The sequence below is a fragment of the Sebastes fasciatus genome, chromosome 4 (genome assembly GCF_043250625.1).
Source record: "Sebastes fasciatus isolate fSebFas1 chromosome 4, fSebFas1.pri, whole genome shotgun sequence".
Taxonomy (NCBI): domain Eukaryota; kingdom Metazoa; phylum Chordata; class Actinopteri; order Perciformes; family Sebastidae; genus Sebastes; species Sebastes fasciatus.
In genome coordinates this window covers 29,418,181-29,443,786 of record NC_133798.1, presented here as the reverse complement: position 1 = coordinate 29,443,786, position 25,606 = coordinate 29,418,181, and the positions used below count along the sequence as shown (strand labels likewise).

At 39.6% G+C, this 25,606-nt stretch overlaps 1 protein-coding gene across 3 annotated transcripts in view; it reads right to left on the bottom strand.

Moving 5' to 3' along the window:
- Window positions 1–25,606, bottom strand: part of LOC141766559 (voltage-dependent calcium channel subunit alpha-2/delta-4-like) — a 114,625-nt gene that overhangs the window by 38,954 nt on the left and 50,065 nt on the right. For 2 of the 3 annotated variants that reach the window (XR_012593653.1, XM_074633507.1), the window contains exons 2-27: window positions 21,132–21,213; window positions 17,480–17,596; window positions 16,875–16,934; window positions 16,156–16,318; window positions 15,946–16,077; window positions 15,638–15,698; window positions 14,593–14,743; window positions 13,642–13,716; window positions 12,163–12,252; window positions 11,699–11,812; window positions 10,984–11,062; window positions 10,774–10,907; window positions 10,510–10,527; window positions 8,852–8,929; window positions 8,361–8,441; window positions 8,177–8,251; window positions 7,914–8,000; window positions 7,744–7,815; window positions 5,824–5,885; window positions 5,133–5,200; window positions 4,343–4,388; window positions 3,847–3,944; window positions 3,481–3,571; window positions 1,954–2,046; window positions 1,065–1,186; window positions 899–967 (exon numbers count right to left, since the gene is read on the bottom strand). Coding sequence is in view for 1 of the 3 variants with exons in the window: in XM_074633507.1 (XP_074489608.1) it covers window positions 899–967; window positions 1,065–1,186; window positions 1,954–2,046; window positions 3,481–3,571; window positions 3,847–3,944; window positions 4,343–4,388; window positions 5,133–5,200; window positions 5,824–5,885; window positions 7,744–7,815; window positions 7,914–8,000; window positions 8,177–8,251; window positions 8,361–8,441; window positions 8,852–8,929; window positions 10,510–10,527; window positions 10,774–10,907; window positions 10,984–11,062; window positions 11,699–11,812; window positions 12,163–12,252; window positions 13,642–13,716; window positions 14,593–14,743; window positions 15,638–15,698; window positions 15,946–16,077; window positions 16,156–16,318; window positions 16,875–16,934; window positions 17,480–17,596; window positions 21,132–21,213 (2,318 nt within the window). In the remaining 2 variants the exon portion in view is untranslated. The remainder of the gene's footprint in view (window positions 1–898; window positions 968–1,064; window positions 1,187–1,953; window positions 2,047–3,480; window positions 3,572–3,846; window positions 3,945–4,342; window positions 4,389–5,132; window positions 5,201–5,823; window positions 5,886–7,743; window positions 7,816–7,913; window positions 8,001–8,176; window positions 8,252–8,360; window positions 8,442–8,851; window positions 8,930–10,509; window positions 10,528–10,773; window positions 10,908–10,983; window positions 11,063–11,698; window positions 11,813–12,162; window positions 12,253–13,641; window positions 13,717–14,592; window positions 14,744–15,637; window positions 15,699–15,945; window positions 16,078–16,155; window positions 16,319–16,874; window positions 16,935–17,479; window positions 17,597–21,131; window positions 21,214–25,606) is intronic. The other variant, XR_012593652.1, reaches the window with a different exon arrangement.

Sequence of the window (25,606 nt, the reverse complement as noted above, 5' to 3'; positions counted from 1 at the left end):
CAGATGAAGTTTCATCAGCTCTCATCTGAATCTACGTACGTCATCTGTATTTCTTTTTCAAAACAAACTAAACAAAACCTTACAAAGCCATCCAGTCATTTTCTACAACTTTTAAAGTTTTTTTTATTCTATTCTTCTCATATACTCAAAAATCCTAATGACCTGTCAGACCTGTGAAACATCACAGTGAAGTCTAATTACAGCTAATCCTTGACTCCCGACGCTGTGGATCCATCAACTGTTTAACTAGAATTACTGTCTCGTGGTTGTATGCCTCCGCCAACCAGTCAAGTTGCAGTTTGCATCCATGTCTGTCCAAAATGTCATCACTTCGTATACTTTCACGAGAATGGTACAGACGGACGGACGGACACGGCGGTTGCCGGCACTGAAGCATAATAAAAGAAAGATAACATCTACTGCAGGTTCTACCGACAGGCTCGCAAATAGGTTGTTGTCTCTTTCAGTCAAGCATTACAATATATTAGGGCTGTCAAAGTTACCACGATAAAGGTCCCTTGACCTCTGACCTCAAGATATGTGAATGACAAGTAACACATTTGCAAAATACCTGCCTAGCAGCTAGTTTGGCACGCCCTCAAACACAGCTACTTAGAGCGGAGTCTGAAGAGTAAACATGTTCTAGTAGAAACCTGTTCTCTTTAAAGCTAAACCAAAATAATTAAGACTTTATAAGACTACATTTAAGACTTTTCGAGACCTGCCAATACTGTGTGTAATGTTTGTGGTCTTCTATGTTTCATCAGGCAAAAGTTTTTGGAAACCGTTTTGAAAAACAGAAAGCTACAACATATCCAAGACGTCCAATAGATGATGCAAATATCAGGATAACATTTAAAAGCGTGTTTTGAATGAGAGCTGCAACAGCCTGACTCACCTCCGGCCATGGCGGTCTTCCCTTCGGACGACACCGTCACTGCTGTGGTCCCTATCACGTACTTCACTCCTGTTGAGAGAACGTTCACCTCGGAGTCAACCGATTGGGGACATATCTGATGATAATGATAATATTCTACATGTTGAGAGCTGCTGAGGAGACGGACCTTTGTCGTTGACGGGGTAGTAGAAGAAGCTTCCAGGAGTGTTTTCCACGGCCAGGCGGTACCACAAAGGGAAGTGATCGATGGTGAACAGGTTGTCTTTATCAGTTGGCGTCAGAAACCTTCTGTTGAGAAGAACACAAGACAACATTTTACTTTGAAACCTACTGCGGAATTAATTCAACCAGCCTGAAAAGACGTAGTATGTCATCCCTGGATCGTAGCATTATGATCAGTTTTTCTACGAAGCTCAGGTGAACTACGGTGGATACCAGTATCTTCACTCTAGTTTTAAAACTGAGCCGCTACAACCTAAAAATCACAAGTTGCGTTCATGCGTTAAAGAAATTAGTGGCGTTAAAACAAATTTGCGTTAATGCATTGTTATCGCGTTCACTTTGACAGCCCTAGAATAGATATATTGATTGATAGTAATCAATGATAATTCTATATTATATGAAGCCATAACACTGACAGTTTTTTTTTTATGGTTTGGTTCAGTATTCCATGTTACTATCGTGTTCACTTTGACAGCCCGACTTGATATATTTAATGTTGTTAAGAATAGTTAAATAAATGAAGCTACAGGATAAATAGAAGGCTTCAAATAGACCCCGTTATCGGCATCGACCGATACTGCTTCCTGTGAGTTTTGATCGGCCCCAAAAACCCTGATCGGAGCCCCTACTGTGAACGGTTTGTGTTGATCAGCTCTAAATATGAGCTGGAATGAATGTGTGAAAGTTAAGCAGGCTGGTTTTGTTTGTTCAACTAAATTCTTTTCGTCTTTGTCAATGTTTTTATTTCCTTGAGTTTCTTTTTGCTGCACCATGAGTCAGATGTTCTGAGCTGAACAAAGTTAACTGAGAATGCTGCCTGGTTCCAGTCTTACTTTGCCACTCTGGTCTCCACTCCTGCGTATCTCATCATCCTCATGAGGCCGGCACGAGTACCGAGGAAGGCTGTCTCCATACCCGGCTCCACCCTGCACACACACAAACACAGACACACACACACCAGACATAAACACCAGTCAGAGGATGGAAGGTAAACAAAGACTCAGACTCAGCAGCTTTAACGGCGCTTCAAGGATTGTTCTTCACCATTAGACGAGTCAGATAAAGCGTTTTTTGATGAATGGTTAATATTAATGAAGGACATTTCCTCTTTTGAATATTTAATCACAACTATTAATAATTACCAAGTTAAGTTTTATGAAGTCTGGTCTCATTTTTTATATGTATATAAATAAAAAAAGATAACATAATGAAAATATTCTCATTTATGTGGTATTTTATTTATATTTTGTGCCTCTCTTTTGGTCTGTTGTCTCAGTTTTTCTCCTTATTTTACTGATGTTAATTTTGGCAGCTATAATAGATTTAGTCTTTAAATTTTTTTTTTATTAGTTTTAGTCACATTTTAATCATTTTAATCCTTCATAGTTCTTGTATAGTTTTAGTCAACGACAACTTAACATTTTTAGTCCAGTTTTAGTCACTGATAAGTCATTTCTTTTTCGTCAACATTTTTTCTCTCTTAATTTGGTTAGCTTTTTTTTTTTCATTTAATATTAGTCCTGTTTTACCCACCGGTCCGTTATGAGAGCCTATCCGCCCCCTCAACATGTAAATAAATGCGATACTCAACCAACCGAACCCGACCCGACCCGCAAAATTTATGCATTATAGTAGCACAATTTTGTGTTTGAGACAGAGAGAGGGGAAAAGAATGTAGAAAGTGACAAAAATAAAGAGATTTTGGTAAAGTTTTTATTTTTAAAACTACATTTTAGTCTTTTTTGGTCCATGATATTGCATGTTTGATATCGTCACCGTTAGCGTTTAATGACGTCGGTGCCGTCTCGTCATAGTCTCGCCTTAATCATGGAAGAGAAAAGGGCATTGACGAACATATTTCGTCATAGTTTTTGTTACCGAAATTAACACTGTGTCAACTACTACAGTATATGTGCCCAGATTAGTTTTGTTCCTTTTGCTTTGTTACCTGCTCTTCATTGACTCACTGTCATATGTTGTTTTGTGTGGCATTATGTTGTTTATCTATTGGAAAACTTTAGAGACAACTTCAAGATGTTCCATGCTTTTATTCATTTACTTGTCTGTGTTTTTAATTGATCTCTTTTTAAAACACTTTGGTCAATGTTAGTTGTTTTTAAATAAACGAGACTTGACAATCAGGAGTCGAAATCTGCACAATGAAGGATCATAACTCCACAAACATGAGAGGAGTTTAGTGAGCGGAGATCACAGCAGTGAGAAACTCAACAGCAGTGTGTTTTACTAAAACAATTTCCAGTTCCAACTGTTTGTTGCACCAACATGTTTTGATTCATTCATGTATTTTTGGGTGAACTGGCCCTTTAATGCTTCACATTATCAGGTATAAAATGTCTCACCTGTCGTTGAGCATCAGGGCGTTCCAGTAGGCCTCCAGCGGAGCCGTCACCACGGCGTCAAACAGCGTCTGCTGCAGCAACACCTCGTCACCTAGGCAACGGTCAAACAACAGTTCGGTCAAACAAAGGAAACTTTTAAATGAAGGTCAAATAAACACTCGTCAGTCTGGACAAGAACGGATGCGTTCATTTTCTTCTTTAAGGAAAATCTTAACTTAAGGTATTATGTGCAATCAGCCCGATTCTCATTTTGTGTCTTTTTTCCAAAACCTGTTTTATCAAAATATTACAAGTCATCATAATTTGTATAAATATAAAATGGAGCTAAAACTTTATGTGTTTGTTATTTCAGTATGAGAAACTTACACTCGAGGTCTGGCTCCTTCCCCAGCAGGTAGCGGATGGCAGCCTGAAGCTGGGTGTATTTCCGGTGGCTGGGGTCGATGTCTGTCTCACAGTACGTCCTGAGGAAAAGAAGTATTATTACCAGGATTAACTGCTACAGGAAGCTGCCTTGATGCTTCTGGGAGTTTGATCTGATATACAAAGTTTAGGGAATAATATATATTTGATATATGAGAATAATGTCAGAATTGTGGGGAAAAGATTTTAGGGAAGAGAGAGACTTTAATTGAACAAATCCTGACTTGCTTTTTCACTCTTATCTTCTTTTTTCTATCACACTCAGCTTGTACTTTATGGTACAATAACACAATAATAGTTTGTCATTTACTGATCCATTTGACTCAATAATCTGTGTCTTCCTCACATATAAACTGATTAAAAGGTTCAATTGTTGAAATCTACAGTATTAAATATCAGTTCATGTTTCAAACTGATGACTGTGTGGTTTCATACGTACCACTCGGTGGCAATGCTGAGGTCTGGGGAGGTGAGGTCATGTAGGCCTGCGAAGGAAGGTACAAACAGTCAGACTTTTCCATGAAAACATACAGATTTTATTCTTTTTGCTTCAGTTTAAGAAGCTGTTGTGCTGCCTTGGAAATGTGGTTAACTATGGATTCATAGGAGTGCTATAAAAAAGAATAAATCTGTAAAATAATAAGAAAATAAATGTGGAAATAAGGAATAAATAGAATAACAAATAAGTAAAAACAAAAAAATGGGAACAGGGAGAAGCAAAAGCAATTGGGAAAAGAATAAGGAAAAATAAAGGGATACAAAGAAATAAATGAATTAACCCTTTAAAACACCATAAATAATGACATAAAATTAATAAATATTTTAAGAGTAATTTATATGCAAATAAATAAAAATATCTAAAAAAAATTATACAGAAATACATTAACAAATAAATTAAAATGCTTCTAATTATTATTTTATATTTTGTTTCCACATTTTTATATACTTATGTAATGTGTAAAATTATCTAAAATTTCCTTATAATTTTACAGATTTATTCTATTTTTTAGAAGCTATTAACTCCATAGTTAATAGCTTCTAAATCATGTGTATGAGAGTGTGTTTTTATATGCCTGAATAGAAACATTCACGACTAAACAAGTTCAGCACCCACCTACACATACTGGAGGTGAGCGTGCTGATTCATTGTATTTTCTAACCAGTGGCAGCATCAAATACAGCCGTTGATTTAAAAGGTCTGTGCAGCAGGGAACTGTTGGAAATCCTACCTTCCTCCACAGACACATTTCCAAGAAACATCAGCCTCCCGTGACCCCTCGTCAGCACCATGCCGAAGCTGCAGAGACACAGAAGAGACAGGTGAGACATTTAATAATATAATATAAGGTGTGAAACGATGCCCTCTAGTGGTCAAACCACACATATACAACTGGATGTTAAGTTAAACTTTACCAAAACCGCCTGTTATTGTGTGACTTTGGTGAATCAGAATTAACCCTTTAAAACACCAAAGTCACACAACAACAAACTAAGAGACTGATGCAGCGGTAGACCAGCAACTCCCGTGATCTGAGAATTAAAATTACTGTTTTTGTCAATGGAGTCTGGTGGCATTGAAGAGAGCATAGATAACAACCTCAGTTCCCCGTCAGAAAGGGCTGCCTGACAGTAAGGTAAAGTGTTCAAAATATTCTCAATATAGCATACACTTAAACTGATATTGATTATTTTAGGTGTCCAAAATGTGTTTTGCTGCTGCCCCCGTCCACAGCAGTACGTTGCTTTGCTCCCGTGCTGCGACTCCTGTTTCTCCAAACTCCACTTCAAAACATCTTAACTCTTCCTTTAACAAAAACGTACTACATTAATTTAATTGAGCAGGAAGAGATGGATCAAACATACAACTCTCAGTTTAGCGTCTTCAAAAAACAAATTTAAAGATAAAAACAGTCGATTTACCTGAAAGGAGTCTCATCGATGTTTGTGTAGAAGTAGTCGTTGACGAGGAACAGAGGACGTTTCTGTTGGGAGGAGAAGGGAACCTCATTATGATCAGGATCAATAATATATAGAGCTGGATCTCCATCGGAGTTAATCAAACATCCAGGCTTAAGCAGCTGGTTGTGTCTCTACATGGTGTTCATTGATCTGCTACATTGTTTCTGTCTCTGTAACACAACACTTGATCACTATTTGATCTGATAAATACTGATATGCTAATGCTAGCCTCTGGTAGCACCTTTAGCTGGTGACAGTCAGATAAACAGTGTTTATGGTCAGCTGACAGAAAGCAGCTGTGTTCAGACAAACTTTGCTGTTCAAAAGAATAACTGCTGTCAATCACATGAAGACCAACCAGGAAGTCTTCTTCTTCTACTACTAGAATAAAGCAGCAACATTAACAAAGCATTACTGCCACCTACTGAGCTGGAGGGAAACTACAGGTGTGTCCTAATTCCATACTATACTGTAAAGTCTACATTACTACATGCTCTTGTGCAGTGGTGGGATGTAATTAAGTACATTTACTCAAGTACTGTATCTGAGGTAATTGAGTATTTAAGTGTTCTGCTACTTTCTACTTCTACTCCACTACATCTCTAAATATTGTCGATTTTACTCCACTAATCTAAGTTATGAGAAGAAGGTTTGTGATAAACTGAAGGATGAAGCGTTTCTTTATGTGTTGAGAAAATTACCCCCTTCTCAAAATCAAAACTGTTTGTGATTAGAAACTTGAAACTATGACAATAATCTCAAGAGTCAATAATTTATTGCCATATTAACCAGGGCTGGGACGATACACCTATCTCCCGATTTGATACTATCATGATACTTGGGTGCTGATTCGATATGTATTGTGATTTTTAAGTATTGTGATTCAATATCATGATTTATTGTTGGTTTTGTTAACTTTTTAACAAAAATCTAAAGTTGAATCATACACTTCTAGGGACTTTTACTTTGGAAAATATCTAAATGAATCCAGTAAAAATGTTTGATTTTCAACGTGTATGTTGTCAGAGATGTCCTGAAGTCAAATATATCAGTCATTGACAGGCATTATTTATTAATTTTTTTTTACAGCAACCCAAAAATCCCTCACAAATTAGTGGTATTTTCTTTTTAATTTATAAGGGACATGTAATGTTTTATACTTCTGGTGAATATAATCAATCAATCTTATTTCCATATATGTATTTTGTATATAGAGTTCCCTTTGTTAACACCTTATTTTGAAAACCAGACGTAGTCACATGTGTCTACTTCCTCTAACTTCTCCAAGGTGGTCTCTAGCTCTCCCGTCAGCTCCGTTCTCTTTATACATCCATGGTCAGCTCCATCGGGGCTGTTTGAATGCATTTAACATAAATGTCAGTATATGGGTGCTCTACAGTTGTAGCGTCGGCCCATTTGACCACGGAGATGAGAGTGACGGCCGGCTTGACCGCACGGTACCGCGATGTGTGAAACCCAAAGTGTTTCCATACTTTACTGGATGTGTAGTGTTTACCACGTTGGGTTTAACATGTGAGAGTGCAGGTCGTATCCACGCAGACCCTCCACCTTTTTCTACTTTCTCATTTCGGCACGCTGCGGTTTGTTTTGGTTGACGGATACGGAACGGATATGACGTCACGTTACTCAGACTACAACAGTAAAAGCACTAACTTCCTTTAGCCTCCACATACTCAAGTGAAGCAAATATATTGATTCTGGCATTAAAAAAATGTATTTCAAAATCGTAAAAAAAAACGCTATACACAGATGAATTAATTTTTTTCCCCACCCCTATTATAAACCGCAGTTGATGAGGAATCTGGTGGTGTTATATTAAGATACTGTGATTAACGCTCTGTGTATTCATTGATTCCTCACCCCTTTATCCACTGATGCTCTGATGCTCAGCCTGCTGTTGCCGGTCTCCCCCCTCACCATGGCCGTTCTCAGCTAGAAACAAGACAACAACAAGTTTAATATAAAGTCAGATTAGATTCTTCCTCCCAGACTGTAAAAATTAAAAGTGAAGACTCTCATCCACTAGTTACCTTCTCCTCTGTATCCTCCCACTCCACCTCAGACAGATCCACACTATTGTAGTTCGGCTTCGGCTTCAGTTTCTTTCCATCTTTATACTGTAGGACAGAGGACAACCCTGTTACTGTGAATTACTGTATAACCGTCCTTATAAATACTTAATAGCGTCTCCCCTTAATGTACCCTTCAGGATATCTGCTGCACTGTAATATTACATCTGTTTCTCTAAATAGAGCTCTAGTAAATCTGTCCTCTTCAGTCATGTTGAACTCACCAGAGGTCGAAGGTCAGGGTGTGCCAGGATGTAACCGTTGTTGGTGATGAGGAAGGCGTAGCCGTGAGCTCCCAGCTGTGGAGGAAGAAGAAGAAACACATGGAAGGCTTTTATTGTGAAAACTAATTTCTTAGTTTGGATAAAAAAACAAACCAGAATACGGAGCAAGAAGAACTTTCCTCACCATGTATCTGGGTGCCAGCTTCATCACCTCCATCAGTGGGATGTCGGTGCCTACCACACCCAACAGGATCCCATGGGACAGCTGGAGAGAGAGGCAGCAGGGTCACTATATAATACCACGTTATTATAAAGAGTTTTAGACATCTGAGGAAATCACCCCTCTGATCAACTGACTCTGAGGCCCCCTTCACACCTGGTATTAACATGCGTCTCCAGTGACCTCTTGTGATCGGACCTCATTTCCCTGCTTTATATGCAAATGAACACGTACATCATTTCCATTTACATAAACTTAGTTTAAGACTTGGTGAAAAGTTCCTCTCCTCCTAGCTAAGCCTGAGATGAGAACTTTGTTGCTATGGCAACAATCTGTTTGAAGGTCAGTTAGCTAACTATTTCAATTGTTTATCCATTACTTTTAGCTAACTATTTCAACAGTTAGTTAGACAGACAGACAGACAGACAGATAGATAGATAAGAGTTGACACTGACCGTTTCCTTCTTCTTGCTGAAGACTGGCATGGCCACTGAGGTCATCAGCAGCAGACTCTGAGCTTTGGTGGTGAAGAGCTGAGACAAAGAAAAACAATCAGGACAGTGTGTCGTTATTTTTATTAAGCACACTTTCAAACATGAATGATGGATCGAGGAAAAGATAGACATTTAAAATGGTGGGGCAGAGCATTGCTCTCTAACGGACTAACGCTGAGAACTGACGCCATGTTCAAACTATGTTACCATCTATATTCTTTGAATTTTCTAAATAAATCATATTCTTCATCATCTACACACACATATCAAATAATGTTTATAGATACTATAACTACGTGCAGCTATAATAACTAGTGCAGCTCTGAGGTTGAACTCCAGGTGGTGATGTAGGACTACTATGGTTCTGTGTACATTTAAACACCCTGGTGGTAAAAGTACTACAATCAGTAGAATCTAAACCAGTGGTGCTCAACATGAGGACCATGACACTCTGGGAGGTCATGAAACAGTTTAGAGGGAGTCGTCATATATGTTATTATATAATATATGTAATTTTGGTGTGTAAAATGTGTAATTTTTCATCGAAATCTGAATCTTTTCTCTTCCTGTAAAGTTAAGTCTAGAGCTTGTGTTCTTCTGTACATCAATAAACAGCTGATGTTTGGAAACTCCTCTGTGAACTGTGTTAAAGGTTCTATATATGACATTCAGAACCAAGAACACAACGAGATAAACAACAGTATAAAGTTACGCTTTCGTGAACAATGTCAAGGTACTTATACAGTATAGAGTTATTTAGTAACATCAGTAAGGGCTCGGTGAGGAGCTATTTAATAAGTCCATGTATTGTAATTATTAGCTTGCTAGCTGTACTGCTAACGCTAGTTACCTAAAACATCAAGTAAAACATGCTTTAGGTATCTAAAGTTTGATGGTCTCACTTGAATGTTTGGGACACTACTAGCAAACAGCTGACTACAGTTTATTTCTTTTGAAGAAAGTGTATTCTTTGAAGGTCGCCTTCAGCTGAACGCTTCAAACTGCAGAGAAGCTCAGAATACAACACACACAGAGGGAGAGTGACTCCTCTATACCTTTACATAGGAATGTCACGTTCTCTTTCGGTGGCCTTTTATAAAATGAGTAGTGGTGAAAATGAGCCTACTCTATTCTGTTATATCCGATCCGGTTTGCCGGTTTGCCGTTTTGGCGTATCTGACGGTGAGACTGGAACCAACTGAAACTTCGCCCACGTGTCAAGCGTGTAGGAGAACTACGGTGGCCAGCACCAAAACATAAATGACCCTCTCTAGAGCCAGTGTTTGGTTTGTGCGTTCTGGGCTACTGTAGAAACATGGCGGCTCCGTGAAGAGGACCCGCTCCCTATGTAGATATAAACGGCTCATTCTAAAGTAACGAAAACACAACGATTCTTATTATCAGGTGATTATACACTAAAGAAAATATAGTCATTAATATTATATTCCATTTCTGCCAATAGATCCCCCTAAATGTTACACACTGATCCTTCAAGTGTGAAGTGAAACCATGAACACAAAGATTTATCTCAGTATTAAAACCACTTTCAGAGAGTCTGAGTCTTGTTCTACATGTTAAATCCTGTTTATCTAAAACTACTTCTTCTTCTTCTTCTTTACCTTCTTGGTGCTGGGAAGCTGCCGGAGCGATGGAGGGAAAGGCCCGGAGGATGATGGGAGAATGAGTCGAAAAACACAGGGAGGAAGCAGACAGACAGATGAAGGTGCAGTGATGATGATGATGACTTAAAGGAGTAGTCCACCCCAAAATGAAAATGTAGAAAACGCTGTATTATTTCATATCAAGATGCTTAAACTATGAATCCCTCGCATACATAATGAACTGCTCCTTTTAAGCTCTCTCATTGGCCGGCTTCGGCTCACCACAGTGTCCATGTAGGCTTCCGTCCAAATTATGTCATGGTCGTGGTTGATGACCATTGGTCGGCTGAGCACGTGCAGGTACTCCATGACATTCTCCTGCACGTCGGCCAGTGTGGAGATGTGTGTGTAGTAACCTGAGAAAACACATAGAAGCATGCAGTTTATAAAGACACACACACACACACACACACACACACACACACAGCTGACCTTTGTTGTTGCAGGCGATCCACTTTGTGTTTTGAGCGAAGGTCATCTCTCTGCCGATCAGGTAGGTGAAGACTCGCACCTGAACAGAGAAAAACGCCTTTTCAACAGCAGAACACAAAACAAAGAAGCTTCATACTAAAATATGACCAAATATACTTCAGAGTGAAATAAAGGCTTGTCTCTAATATAAGCCTGCTTCAAATAAAGGCCTGGTACCTAGTGTTGTACGGTATACCGATACTAGAAAGGTATCGCGATACCCTGCGGTTAAAAACGGTACAGTACCCCGTTTTATTAGTACCGGTACTTTAATAATGACAGTGTTTTAATACGAGCTGTGAGTTGCGTCGATGTGCGACCGTAGCGCTCCGTTTTAGAGGACGCCGTTAGGATTGGGATCCCGCGGGAGCAGGCAGTTATAACTTTGCTGCTTCAATAAATAAATTGTAGTGATAACCAGAAGGATGATCAACAAGTGAAGTCATAATTTTGGTATCATGACAACATTACTGGTACCCTCTGCAATTAGTTAAAGGAAACTAATTTAACTTCACTTTGTGATAACAAATGTGCGCACAGGCACGCTCGTGCTAAAAACACCCAGTTACAGCAGTTCATTTCACTGGTGAAAGGGAGCTGATTTTGCAGAGAAATCCCAGTTAACTTGTGGGGAGGTTCGGATCTCCTTTTCTGGGCCCTCGGCGCTCGTTCTCACCCTGCGCTCAGGCCAGTTGAACTCCTCAAAGACGGACTCAAAGTCTTCCATGGCTCCGTCTGTGATCAGCATGATGGCCTGGTTACACATGCTGCCCTGACCGTTCGCCCTCGCCTGCACACAAACACACAGTTTATATTCAGAGCAACAACTTCAAATGACTCTAAATTCAAAACACAATACAAGAACCATATATACTCCTGCAGGGATTACAGTACAAAGCGGGAACAGTCCGAGGGCCACAGAACTCCAAAGGTTCACTGTGTCAACTGGTTTTAGAAACTGCTCATTTGAATTCAAACCTACACAATATACACAACACATCTTCTTAAGCTAAATGCTTTGTAACATCCTGTAGGAGTCAACAGTAACAGTGGTGAAAAAATTAAGACCTTTAAAGTCTTGTGTAAAATAGAGTCAAATTTCATGTCTTTTTGTTCCTGTGATCATTAAAGGACACAAACCTCATTGAGGATTTTGAAGGATTCCTTCATGGCGTTCTTGATCTTCGCTTCCCCTTTAACATGCAGCTCCTCCACCAGCTGTTTAAAGTGCTGAGAGACAGACAGATTTACAACATCAGTAGATTGTAATAACATGAAGACTGTTTTGGTTTTATTAAGCCAGATTTTGAGATATTTGTCTCTGAGACTGAAACGTCCAGTTTTCAAAATAAGGTGTTAACAAAGGGAACTGTTCATACAAAACACACATATATGGAAATAAGATTGATTGGATTATATTCACCAAAAGTATAAAACATTACATGTCCCTTTTAAATTAAAAAGAAAATACCACTTATTTGTGGGGAAATGTCTTTATTCTTTGATTTTTGGGTTGCTGGAAAAAATCTAATAAATAAATCCTGACAATGGCTGATACATTTGACTTCAGGTCTGCTCTGCCTACATACATGCTGAAAATCAAACATTTTTACTGGATTAATTTAGAGATTTTCCAAAGTAAACATCTCTAAAAGTGTATGATTCAACTTTTCCCCATGGTCCAGGGGAAGCATATATATATATATATAATATATCGCAATACTCGTAGAATGGCAATAATTAAAAATCTAAATGGCTATTGAATCGGCACCCAAGTATCGTGATGTATCGAATCGGGAGAGGTGAATCATCCCAGCCCTATTTAGAATATTTTCACCCCTTTACCTCGCCAGCAGACAGCCGTTTCTGACGGGCAACTGAAGCCGTTAATCTATGCTCCATTCAAAGCCACCAGACTATATTAACAAAATCAGTAATTTTAACTCATTTGTTTTAATGTGTGACTTTGTTGAATCCAAATTAACTCTTTAAAACACCAAAGTCACACAATAACACAAAAACAAACTAACCGACTGAGGCAGCGGTAGACCAGAAACTCCTGTGTTCTGCGTGGTAAAATTACTGTTTTTGTCAATGTAGTCTGGTGGCTTTGAAGAGAGCATAGATAACCGCGTCAGTTCCCCGTCAGAAAGGGCTGTCTGACGGTAAGGTAAAGTGGTGATTGATTATTTTAGGTGTCTAAAATCCGTAATCCATAATAATATAATATATATAATATATATGGTAATACACTGACTATGGAGAAGTACCTCATACAACCCCACTTCAAAACACCAGTTATCCATTTAAGTAAAAGATCTGAATACTTCTTCCAGCACTGAGTTAAAAACTTGACTAAATGTTGTCACTCTAAAGATCTCAAAGTGATGTTGGTCCTATAAAAGACACACAGAGCTCCAGGTTGACCTGCTGTGGTTCCTCATGTCACTCCAGGACGTAGGCCAAGAGGTTGATCTGACAGTGTTGTAGAGGGGTATTCCTGTCTGTCTCTCTGTGTGTGTGTGTGTGTGTGTGTGTGTGTGTGTGTGTGTGTGTGTTTTGGCTGCTAAGACGCCTCGTCAGCTCTTTAAGCCTCCATGAAGCAGATAATGGTCTTACCTCTCTGTTGTCTAAGTCGGCCTGGACCAGAGTCCCTTTGAAGCACGGCTCCACGTAGCGGACATAGTCAGTGTACTGAAACACAGGAGGAGGAGACAGGTTCATGAGCAAACAGCAGTCACTGGTTCAAATCCGGTAACAGTAGCCTCCCAATGCATGTAATGCAGAAGTGAAAAGTACATTTACTCAAGCACTGCACTTAAGTACAATTTGAAGATACTTGTACTTTACTTTTCATGTAACTTTCTACTTCTCCTCCACAACATTTATCTGACAGATTGAGTTTTATAAATAGAAGATTTTTGCACACAAAACATATTTATAATTTTTCATGTAAAAACCATTCATGGTTCTAGATTTAATAAAGTTAATAATGTTAATGTATTAGCAATAATGTTATTTGATTAATTAATTAATAATTAATGCATGAGTAACAATAATTTAATGATAGAATATACAGTATAATAGTACAACAGTCACAGTTTAATACTTTAACTACATTTTACTGATTATACTGTTGTACTTTTACTGAAAGAAAATTTTCAATGCACAACTTTATTTTACAGTGTGGTATAGTGGTAGTACTTTTATTTGTAACAGAGTACTTTTACAGTGTGGTATTAGTACTTTTACTGTAACAGAGTATTTTAACAGTGTGGTATTAGTATTTTTACTTGTAACAGAGTATTTTAACAGTGTGGTATTAGTACTTTTACTGAAGTAACGCTGAATTCACACCAGGCAGCGGCCACACTTCTCCACAGAATCAAACGGTCACAGCTCGTGGAGGTCGGGGTGGCCGCCACAGCTTTTCATAGACATTGCATGGCAGCTCGCCGCAGGCCACACTTCACCGCTGCTCTTGTGTGAATTCGAATTGGGTCGTTGAAATATGTGTGCGTGTGTGCGTGTGTGTGTGTGTGTGTGTGTGTGTGTGTGTGTTTGTCTCACAGCGATGACATTGACGAAGTCGTTCTCTCCCAGCGTGTCCAGGATGGTGTTGATGGTGTGTTTGGCGATGGTCATCTTCAGCCCCTTCATGCTGCCGCTGATGTCCACCATGATGATGATGTCTTTCGGAGACGTGGCTGCCTGGATGTACCTGAACATAACATGACAGAAGACTCATTATTTATTCATATAACAGTATGAAATGTATTCATATCACACTTTTTATTGCATTTCATAAACAGAGTGAAAGTCGACATTCCTGTGGAATTCCAAACTGTCCAACATCAAATACATAAGACATTATGTGATAAATAATCAATAGCAGTAAAAACAGTAAAACATTAAAATCATCTGAAAAACAGAAACGTGTCGCTCTGAGTTCTTCCAGCTCAGCTGCAGTAAAACGGCGTGACGAGGCGTTCAGGGACATATGCAGCTCTCTGGTATTATTTAGAAATGCATGAACAGTCGCATATGGTGCCATGTGGGCAGCAGTGACCCGGCTAAGGAGCAGCTTATCGTCTTTTCCAGAGGATCAGGACTCTGGCTGGCCGCTGCTCAGCCGACACACCGCCAGCAGCACAACCACCGCCAAACACTGATGTCACACTGGGATGATCTCCCTTCTTCTATTGTGTTCATTTATGTTGTTCAACGGTAAAAATAACCGACACATTGTCCCAAAATTAAACATCAGTTCTGCTGACTCAGCTTGATGGTCATTCTTGAGGTTTTAGTTTGTAATTTGCGGTTTATAAAATATCAGTATCAAGTGTCAGAGTTTAACTTGTGATCAATGTTCCTCTTTTCAAATGCAATTTTCCTGCGTTTGACAAAAGGATTTTAGAGACTTTTCTTCTTCCAAAGTGTGTGCAGCATTCGTGACGGATTTACTCTCTTTTGTACCAAAATGAAGGCTGTCAATCAATTAAAATATTTGATCGCGATTAATCACATGATTGTCCATAGCTAATCGTGTCCAGACCGTCATTGTCATGTCATGTTATTGTTTATATATGAGAAGTTGTTGTTGGACTGAACTCACCAGTTTCTGTTCCTGCAGTCGAAAGCTGCGACGTTGTTGGAGTCTGGAGTCCATTTAATACCTGACAGAGACACATGGAGAGAAAGATGAAATAAATGAAAGATAGGAGGCGCCATCATGAAATAAAAAAATATAAAAATTTCTCCCTTTTTGGTTTCTAATTGTTCTTCAAATTAGAACCAAGTATGTGATTTATGGGGCAGATATGTGCTGTATGCTCGAGCAGGACAAAAACAGGACTTTCAGTTTACATTTGCAAACACAACTTCAGCTCCTCTCTGAATAAGAGAGATGAATGTTAAACTGACCGGGGTAGATCCTGAAGAAGCCGGTGGAGCTGCCGAAGAACTGCCAGGTGAGCGTCGGATCCTTCTGAAAGTTACCGATGAAGACGTCGTTTAACGCCTCCGAGTTGTAGATGGCGTTGAGGATGTTGGGATCTACAGTTGGGCAGAAACATCTTAAAAGCTGAACCTTACAGGAGGTGTTTTATACAGATGTGAAGGACGACCTTTGACCTTTGTTGTAGACGTTGGTGGGGATCTGGATGTCGCTCAGCAGCGTGTTCACCAGCTGGTTGTTGAAGTGTTCGTTCTCCTCCAGAGGAAAATCTCCGCCCAGCTCCACGTTGTTCCCGTCCTCGTCCACCGTGTTGATCATCATCGAGTTGTAATAATCAAACTGACAGGAGACAGGAAGTAGGACGTCGACTTTTAGAGAAAATGTTGGAACAGCTTGACTGAGGAGCTTAACCACACCCCCATTCTCTGTTTGAGAAAGAACGTTAACCAAAAAGCAGGAAGTAACGCTGGCTGGAGGGGAGGGGGGAGTTTAAGGTACATTTTGAACAGATAAAAAATTTATGATTAATTTGCAATTAATCACAATTAATCGTGATGAACTATTTTAATCGACTGACAGCCCTGTTGTGTTTATATTTAGTTTCTCAGCTGCAGCGTCGACCCAGTTTCCTCACAGGATCAGTGAAGTTTGATCTAATCTATTTTCAGGTGTCAGCTGAAGCTTTAAAGCTGTACACGGTTAGCATGCTAACATTAGCATGCAGTTTAAGACAAATTACAGCTTAGACTAGTTAAACAGTTGATGGATTATCTTTGGCAGGTTTCAATTCTCTGCAGGTTTCAGTGTTGAGTAAAAGTAATAAAAGGAACAACATCAACAGCTGTAAGTGTCCTTTGAAAATCAACTGGTTAGTTATCATGAGAAGAGCACCGACCCGCATTGTAGCGTTGAAATCGTGGTAGAGGTCAGCGTCCTCTGCAGACTCCGCCAACCTCTGAGACAAGAAACAGAAAAGAGTCTTTATGAGTCATCTGACTGCAACAGGAAGAATAAAAACAGTGTGGACCAAGTGAAGGATAATCTGACTGTTAACATCTCAAACTTTTAGGATTGTGACCCTGTAAAATGAAGTAATGTCTAACTTATCATCATCATCATCATCATCATCATCATCATCATCATCATCATCATCATCATCATCATCATCAGGTTACATAAGACAGAGAGCTGTGAGCAACCAAAGCAGTTAAACCTTTAAAACCCTCTCAGATTGTTTCAGTATTTCACAGGAAAATAAATATTTAATATGTTCTATTATTATATTCTTATTCTATTAACCTTTTAAAAAATGGACCTCCCGTGGGCGGCTGCGTACAAGCTGTACAACATAAAGCCATAAATTATACCTTTGCGAAGTTTATAATATTTTTGGTGGCGTTGTCAGAAGTTAAAGGAGGTGTTGTACTGGACTACAATATACTGAGGGGTGTTTCTAATTTTTACATAAATGAGAATATCAGAAAGCATCTTTGTCCTCACCTTCACTGACTTCATCTTGCTTCCCAACATCCGCTCGATTTCATCCGAGTAATCCTTCACCAGGTCGTCTCCGTCCAGCTCCACGATCTTAACGATGGACTCCACATCCTTCAGTTTCTGACATGGAACAAACAAATTTATGGATTCAAGGATCCCAGGAAGAGTAGCTGAGTTAATGTGGCCGTTTGATGATGTTAGTCCTCATAGGAGCCATTTCATTGTAGTGAGACCATTTTTTGAAACATGACCTCAATGTATAAAATGACCTGTGGTGACCTCTAGGATAATCACAGCATCATGAAACTTTACAGCCACAAACTAGAGACCTAGAGCATTCAGAGGATGGCTCTCCTAGCTAGATTGACTATAAGGGTGTTTCTGCGCAGTTTACACAACAGAATTGCTCGCCATCCAATCACAGAAAGATGCAATTCTTGCAGAAATCCCCAAATGTCAAAAGTTTTTGATACCAAATCACAGCATGGCTTTTTCTATGGTGTTCATCAAAAGGTCATGGTGACTCAATGTGGTATTTTAGAGGGATTACTGATCATTTTTATCAATATTCCAGTGGTAAAATATGGTTAAATTTAGCATCAAATCTGTGTAACAAATGGCATCAACCCAAAAACAACTTATAAGACATAATAGAGCAGGGGGATGACCATCATATAGATATAGATGATGTACACAACTTCTATGTGACATCTACTGTTGACCTGCTAGCGCCAGAATTGTGTGTTTTCCTTTACATAAATAAAGACATTTCTACCATAACTTGATGCAGAAAAGGCAGAAATTGGTGCATAAAAAAATTCACCAGAACGCAGGATAAGAAGTGTTTGACGCTCAAAATGTCCTAGGAGGACCCAAAGACCCAAAGAGTGTACAAATGTCACATTGTCGTTAGGGGCTGAGCCCCCTTAGAGGTCTGATCCTAGAATCAACCCTGAGATTTGCCAGCGAGTTATGAATTAATATCTCTTGTTTGTAGCGTAAATTAAGTTATTCTTTAAATCTTTCTTGCTCCAGGCCGTAATCTTGATTTGATCTGCTTTGTTTCAGGGTGTTTCCACGCAGTAATTGAAACAGGTGAAACAGTGAAACTGATCTGACGATGCTGGCACATTGTTTTGTTCTCATCAGATCATTCGGGTTGAGAGACTCACTCTCAGATTAAATCGGCGGCTGTGATGCGGAGATGTGTTTTTGTTTTGTTTCTCTCTCCGAGGTAATCAGGTCACTTTCTCTGGATCAAGAAGCTCGAGGTGGATCAGCCAGCTGAGAGCGAGGAGGGACGGCCCAGTCTGGTTATTTACACTCTGAATCACTCCATTAGGTAATTCACTAATTCCAATTAGTTCAATCAACCCACTTACTGACACCAATACATGCAGAGACAAACATTTAGTGTTTCCTCAGCGGATCTCTCTGATCTGATCTGCAGACATTCACACGGAAAAGCATCATGTGAAACTTTAACTGATGCAGGATTCCCAGGATGATAAATCTGGTGTTTTTGCATTGAAGGCTGGTATTTGTAGAAGAAATATACTAAATTTAAGATGAAACGTTCTGCAGAACAAAAAGTATCGATTGTTGATCCTTTAATGCATAGATCTTTATTTGCTTCTTTTATAAAGCAAAATGCAACACAGAGTGAGTCGTCCGGGAAACATACTTCAGTAGGTAAATGTGTTTGAGATGCTGCCAGCAGCAACTACTAATGTCGGGTACATACTACACGAGAATCAAGCTGATTTTGGGTCTGATTCCTCCTGACGATCGTTAGTAAAGCCCTGATTGTTTGATGGTTCTAAAGATTATCTGTCCAGATGTTCCTGTGGTGTGAGATATGTTAAGAGTGTTTTTTATATCCCCCGATCGGCTCAGAAGTCCATCCTGGCCACACCGATTTCAAATCGTAAATATTAAAGGGACTGTTTGTAAGATTCAGAAATGCTTGTTAACAGCGACACCTGTGGCCGTTAAGTCAACGAAAGTCAGCGTCGGGCTCGCACTTGCTCGCTTTAAATAGACATTAACGAGCATCGCTCGAAACAGTGAGGCGACACACGTCAGCTAAAACCACAATATCACTCTATATTTCACCTGCTTGGCAGTAATGTTCCAGACGGAAGTCTCTCCATGAATCAATGCTGTATATTATCCTTTACATATTCTATTTAGCTTGTTTTATTTTCTACTCTCTTGGATTTTCAATGATTGTATTTAAATGTCCTTTTATAATGTGTTTCTTTTGCACCTTTGTCGTGATGCTTTTGATGTTTTATATACAGTCCTTTGAATTGCCTTTTTTCTGAAATATGCTGCATAAATAAACTTGCCTTTAAATCTGCACACATCTTTGTCTGGTTGACCCATTGGACAGCGTTTTGTTCTCAAAGTACTAAACTACCTAACATCTATTAGTAAAGAAAACTTTCTACAAGCTAAATAGAGATATAGAGTAGTCCTCTCACACATCTGACTGGACACAATCAAGCTTTAGTGGCAGCAGATTATGAACTTTTTAACGATGGTGTAAAATGAAAACAACAACATGGAACCAGAAAGTCAAAAATCAGCAGTTATTTTAGGGTGGATTTAGTGTCTTTGCAGACGTGTTGCTGGGTGGTTTGTGTGTTGTGTGTTTGTGAAAGCAGACAAACTGCAGACCGCCTGTGATGATTCTAAATCTGACAGATAAATGGATGAATGTCTAAAATCAGAACAGGCCACAAATCCTGACGCCGGTAAAGAGGGCTCGGTCCTCAATCTGGGCATTACCATGATCCCTGTGTGTATGTGTGTGTGTGTGTGTGTGTGTGTGTGTGTGTGTGTGTGTGTGTGTGTGTGTGTGTGGTGTGTGTGCTGCCTGGTAAACACAAATAAATACACCGACGCAGACAGACAGACGCTATCGCGCAGACAAACACTCTGCTCCTGTCGCTCTCTGTTCCCAGTTCAACCAGTCTGGTCGACCAGTTTGAGATGCAGCTGCATTTCATGAGCGTCTCTCTCTTTTATCGGTCAAATACAAAATTACATCATATCATCTGAGGTCATCTGATGACTCTAATCCAAAACAAACCGTCATCCTGCTTTAATATTTTAAGGGAAATCCACCATCCTCCCTTTTTAACACCAGAGAAGAAATATACAGAATGCATTTTTACAGCAAAGCCAGCGGGAAATGTTACTGATCGATGATCAGAATCCAAATGTGTCCAGAATTTACACAGAATCTGAAAGTAAATTCATTTAAAATGCAAATTATGTAATCTCTTTGGGACTGGATGTTTGTAACTGAAATGCACCCTGGGAGTTGTAGTTGACTCCTCTTTTTTAGTTGTAAACTTTGACTTTTTACCAAAGAGATAGATATTTTCTAACACAGTTGTTCATCTGTTGTACTGATGAGAGCTCCATCTAACGTTGTCTACGCCAAAAACTATGAGGGCGCCTAAGATGTCTCTCCTCTAACTTCAAAACTCTATTGGTTCTCGGGCTGTCAACTGGCATTCTGGGAAATGTAGGACACCACTAAGTGAAACTAAAATTATACTTCCTGCGTCTGCACAGCCGTGAACATCAACATGTGGACCATGCCGACACTCAGACACGAAACAGAATCATTGACTTAATTTACCTTCTGCAGCAGCAGGGAGCCGGAGTATTTGGTTGTGAATTCTCGAAGCTCAACGGAGAACACCGACGCCCACACCTGCACCCTGAAACACAGACAGGCCAGGAGTCAACAGCTACAATCAACATGAAGGATAGAACCTGCAGGATACAAGGATACAGTATTATCTGTAGTGGTGGTCGACGTGTAAACACAACGGTGGACACAACGAAGAAAATACATGCTATAAATAATACATATAGTTGTAGTTAGGTACGTTTTATTTCCATGTCATGGCAAACATTTGGCCTTTTCCACGTGTGATTGCAAGACACTCAAAATATTAGGGCTGCACCTGAATCAGATTTGACTCAGATTTGGCTGTTCAATACGAAGATCTGACTATCCATTCTTTTTGTTTTTCTTCATATAGCAGGCTATCTGGCAATCAGAAAATCTATTGACCTGAGTTTCAGTGATGTTTTCTGCTTGTACTGTACTGTGACTGTGTGTGTGTGTTTGGTGTATCAATGTGTGTAAACAGTGAGTTTGTTGGATGCGTTTGTCTGTCTGACAGGTGATGCCCTGCGGCAGCAGCAGCAGTGAGTTACGGCAGAAAAAGGCAGTTAAATGTGACGGTGATGAAAGAGATTTAGATAATCTGTTCTTCATCTGGGTCACAGCAGAGAGCTGCAGGTGTCTGCTCAGCACTAACTCACAATAACACAACACACAACAAACACACACTGACAGAGGGACCCCGGTCTCTGTTGGAGGACCTGAGAGGAGCTGAAGTTCAAGGTGTGTCATAAATAATCCTTCATGTTACAGCATTTCTGATCCTTATGTCGTCAAAACACTGAGAAGATCTCTCTGCACATCTAATGCCTACCAAAGAGTAGGAGACTTTAAAAAGACTTTTAAAAGACTGAAGTCTGACACCCTCTCACATCTAAAGACAACGTGTCAGAAATTGCTGCAGTCCTTGAAATCCCCGGTGAGTATGCTATAGCTAGCAAGCTAACAAGCTAACCACTGTCCCTAATGGGGCTATTTGCAAGCTAACGTTAGCTACTGGAATGTTTTCTATTAGCGTACGAGCTAACTGTATAATGATATGGAACGGATTGTGTTTACTCAGCATGTGTTGAACAATGGCGGAGATTATTGATCCATCTGTTCCGGACATTAATCCTCTAAATTCACAAACACACACAGGATGTGAGTTTAAAAATGCATTGTGTTTTCCCCCCCAGGTTTCACAATATTCAGCAGTGGTGGGAAAAAATGATTCACCTTTGTGACTTTTTTTGTTTTTACAATTTTAAAATAGATTTTTTAATGCCAGAATCAATATATTTGCTTCATTGGAGTCTGTGTGGAGGTAGAAGGAAGTTACCGCTTTTATTGTTGTAGTCTGAGTAACGTGACGTCATATCCGTTCCGTATCCGTCAACCAAAACAAACCACAGCGAGCCGAAAAGAGAAAGTAGAAAACGGCGGGTCTGCGTGGATACGACCCGCACCGTCCCATTTTAAATCCAGAATGATAAACACTACACATCCAGTAAAGTATGGAAACACTTTGGGTTTCACACATTGCAGGAAAAGCAGAGCTAGACATCATGGCTAAAGCTGCATGCTAACTCTGTCAAGGACAGGAAACGTTATCGTATAGCAGTAACGTGCGGTCGAGCTCTTCAGAAACAAAAAAATAATGAAATTGTTTTTATAGTTTTGTTACCAGGAACTGAATCAAATACTGAGTTGAATTTATTTAATCTGTGACTCAGAGCTTCTGTTATTTAGCTGCAGCACACTGGGGACAGGATTTACTAAATTTAACAACATTTAACTGCCTAAAGACTGCAGTGGTAGGGTTATTGTTTTCATTTTATAATATCTGGAGGGTTATTAAATAAGCCTGCAACTAACGATTATTTTCATTGTCGATTAATCTGTTGATTACTTTTTTGATTAATCGATTAGTTGTTTGGGCTATAAAATGTCAGAAAATTGTGGAAAATGGCCCAAGATGACATCCTCAAATGTCTTCTTTTGTCCACAACTCAAAGATATTCAGTTTACTGTCATAGAGGAGTAAAGAAACCAGAAAATATTCACATTTAAGAAGCTGCAATCATTTCTTAAAAAATGACTCAAACCGATTAATCATTGCAGCTCTATTATTAAAACTATGTTGGTGTTTGATGCAGAACTAATAACTTATAGAGAAAGTGAAGTCTTGTGTGGTTTTCATTTACAGGTTTTAATCTGTTGTCTTTTACCAGCCCAGTACACTGTAAGGGATGCAGTCTGAGGACACAAAGCTAAATAAATAAACTCGGGATGGAACCTCTTTCAGTTTCAGGACGTCCTCTCAAACCGCTGGTCGCCCTGAAGCAACAATAAATCCTTCAGCTCTCTACAGATTTACTTTTTATCTGAACAAAAGAGCTTCAAACATCACATCCCACTTAAAAATACACTAGTAGAGCTCTTAGTGTGGGATGTGACATGTGGTGGAGATATTTGTATATGAACTCTGAAATCGTATCAAGCTAACAATGTGAAACTAAGGGTCCCTAAAGACTCAATGTACCTGCAGTCTCTTCCATCCGTCAACAATTTCAACTAAAATGCCCCCAAAAAATAAATCCTCCATCAAGATCACCTCCAAAATCTAATCAGCTGATCCTCGGTGCTGAGGCCGATCTGTCCGACAGATTGAAGCCAAATCTGCTGAATGTAACCTGGATACAAAGACGGGCTGAACTCAGATATCATCTAATTTTGCTTGAAGTTACAACCAACTGGGAGAAGGTCAAACATTACGTCACTGCGGTGACGTAATGAAAAAAACAAACAACTGCCAACTGAAACTACAAATCTGTGTCAGAAATGACCGACAGAAGCCCAGAGAGCCACAAAAAAAACATTTTGAGATGATTTTAGGATGTTTTTTTTCTTCCAATATAAACAATGAAGCACCATTTGAAGGTAAGTTTTTATGTCATTCTGTAGCTTCCCAGCAGTGCTCCTTATGTATTCAAATCCAGATATTCACATTTTGGGATTTGGCTTCAAATACGTTTTGCCAAGTGACCTGACTCAGGTTTCTGCATGATGACGCTGCTACATGTACAGTATATATACATCCTTATAGTCAGTGTATTAACGTTACATACAGTAACTTAGATGGCGGTTGGCGTGCTCCCAGTTTGGAGAAGCAGACAGGAGTTAAGCAACGTACTGCGGTGGACGCCACATTAGTTCAGATCAGAAAGTCACACGATAACACAAACTAACTAACCGATTGATGCAGCGGTAGACCAGCGACTCCTGTGTTTTGAGTGGGAAAATTACTGATTTTGAGAATAGTCTTTTTAGGTTTGGCTAAAATATGTTTTTCTGCTGCTCCAGTCAATAGCCGCTCTACCTCCCCATGAAGCAGCAGAATGAAGCAGTTATATGGCTCTCTTCAAAGCCACCAGACTCCATTCACAAAAACAGTAATTTGACCTCTCACAACACGGGAGTATACATACAACCTCACTTCAAAAAAATCTGAATTAACCCTTTCAGTTATTTTCTACAGTATATGTTATGATATTTTTGTATAAAGGCATGTTCACATAGAAAACAACACTACATTAAAGAATGAAGCCTCTTCCTTCCGGCACAAAAACACTCACAAAAAGTTGAACTTTTGCTGCAACATTATCCATTAACACAGCGCTTCGGCCAATTAAATACACACAAGCACACATTCCTGGTAGATGATTGTGTAACTTGGACGTCATCTTTTTACTGTTTACCTGATGATTGTGGAGACAAAGAATTAAATAATTGTCTCCAGAGTTGTAAAATCCTGTCTGATAGTATTATAAACCTCTGTTACTCAAACTGGACTTCCTGGATCGTATTTCATCGTCTCACCGGTACCTGAAGAGGTGCAAATAAAACCCCTCCAAAGTCCTCCAAACTAAAAGACTAAATGAGTCATCTGTCATCGCCTTCCGGCACACAGTTAAGGTCACTGGAGACATTTTTCTACTTTTAATATTTGAATTACATTTTCCTGATTATACTTACATACTTTTCCTTGTAGGGGTGTATTTTTACTCTGTGGTATTAGTACTTTTACATGAGTTCAGGATCTGAATACTTCCTCCACCTCTGTGAAACATTCACCAGGGTTTAAATTCCACATCAACCAAATCTAAGACCAATAATTTTCATTTTGTCGTACAAACACAATCTCTCTAGGTCTTTACTGTATCTCTGGTTGGTAACCAGGTGACATGGCGGTGTGTGTCCAGGCCTGCAGTGGTCGGTTGGACAGGCGAGCGGTGAATGTGGGTCAGGGTAGAAGGTGACCGGGCCGACGGGGCGTGGCCGGTGGCCAGTTAGCCATGCCGGCACACAGATGGCGATGGAGGAGGGAGAGTGTGTCCTCCAGGAAGCTGCAGTGCTGAACGACCTGCTGCTGCTTCACG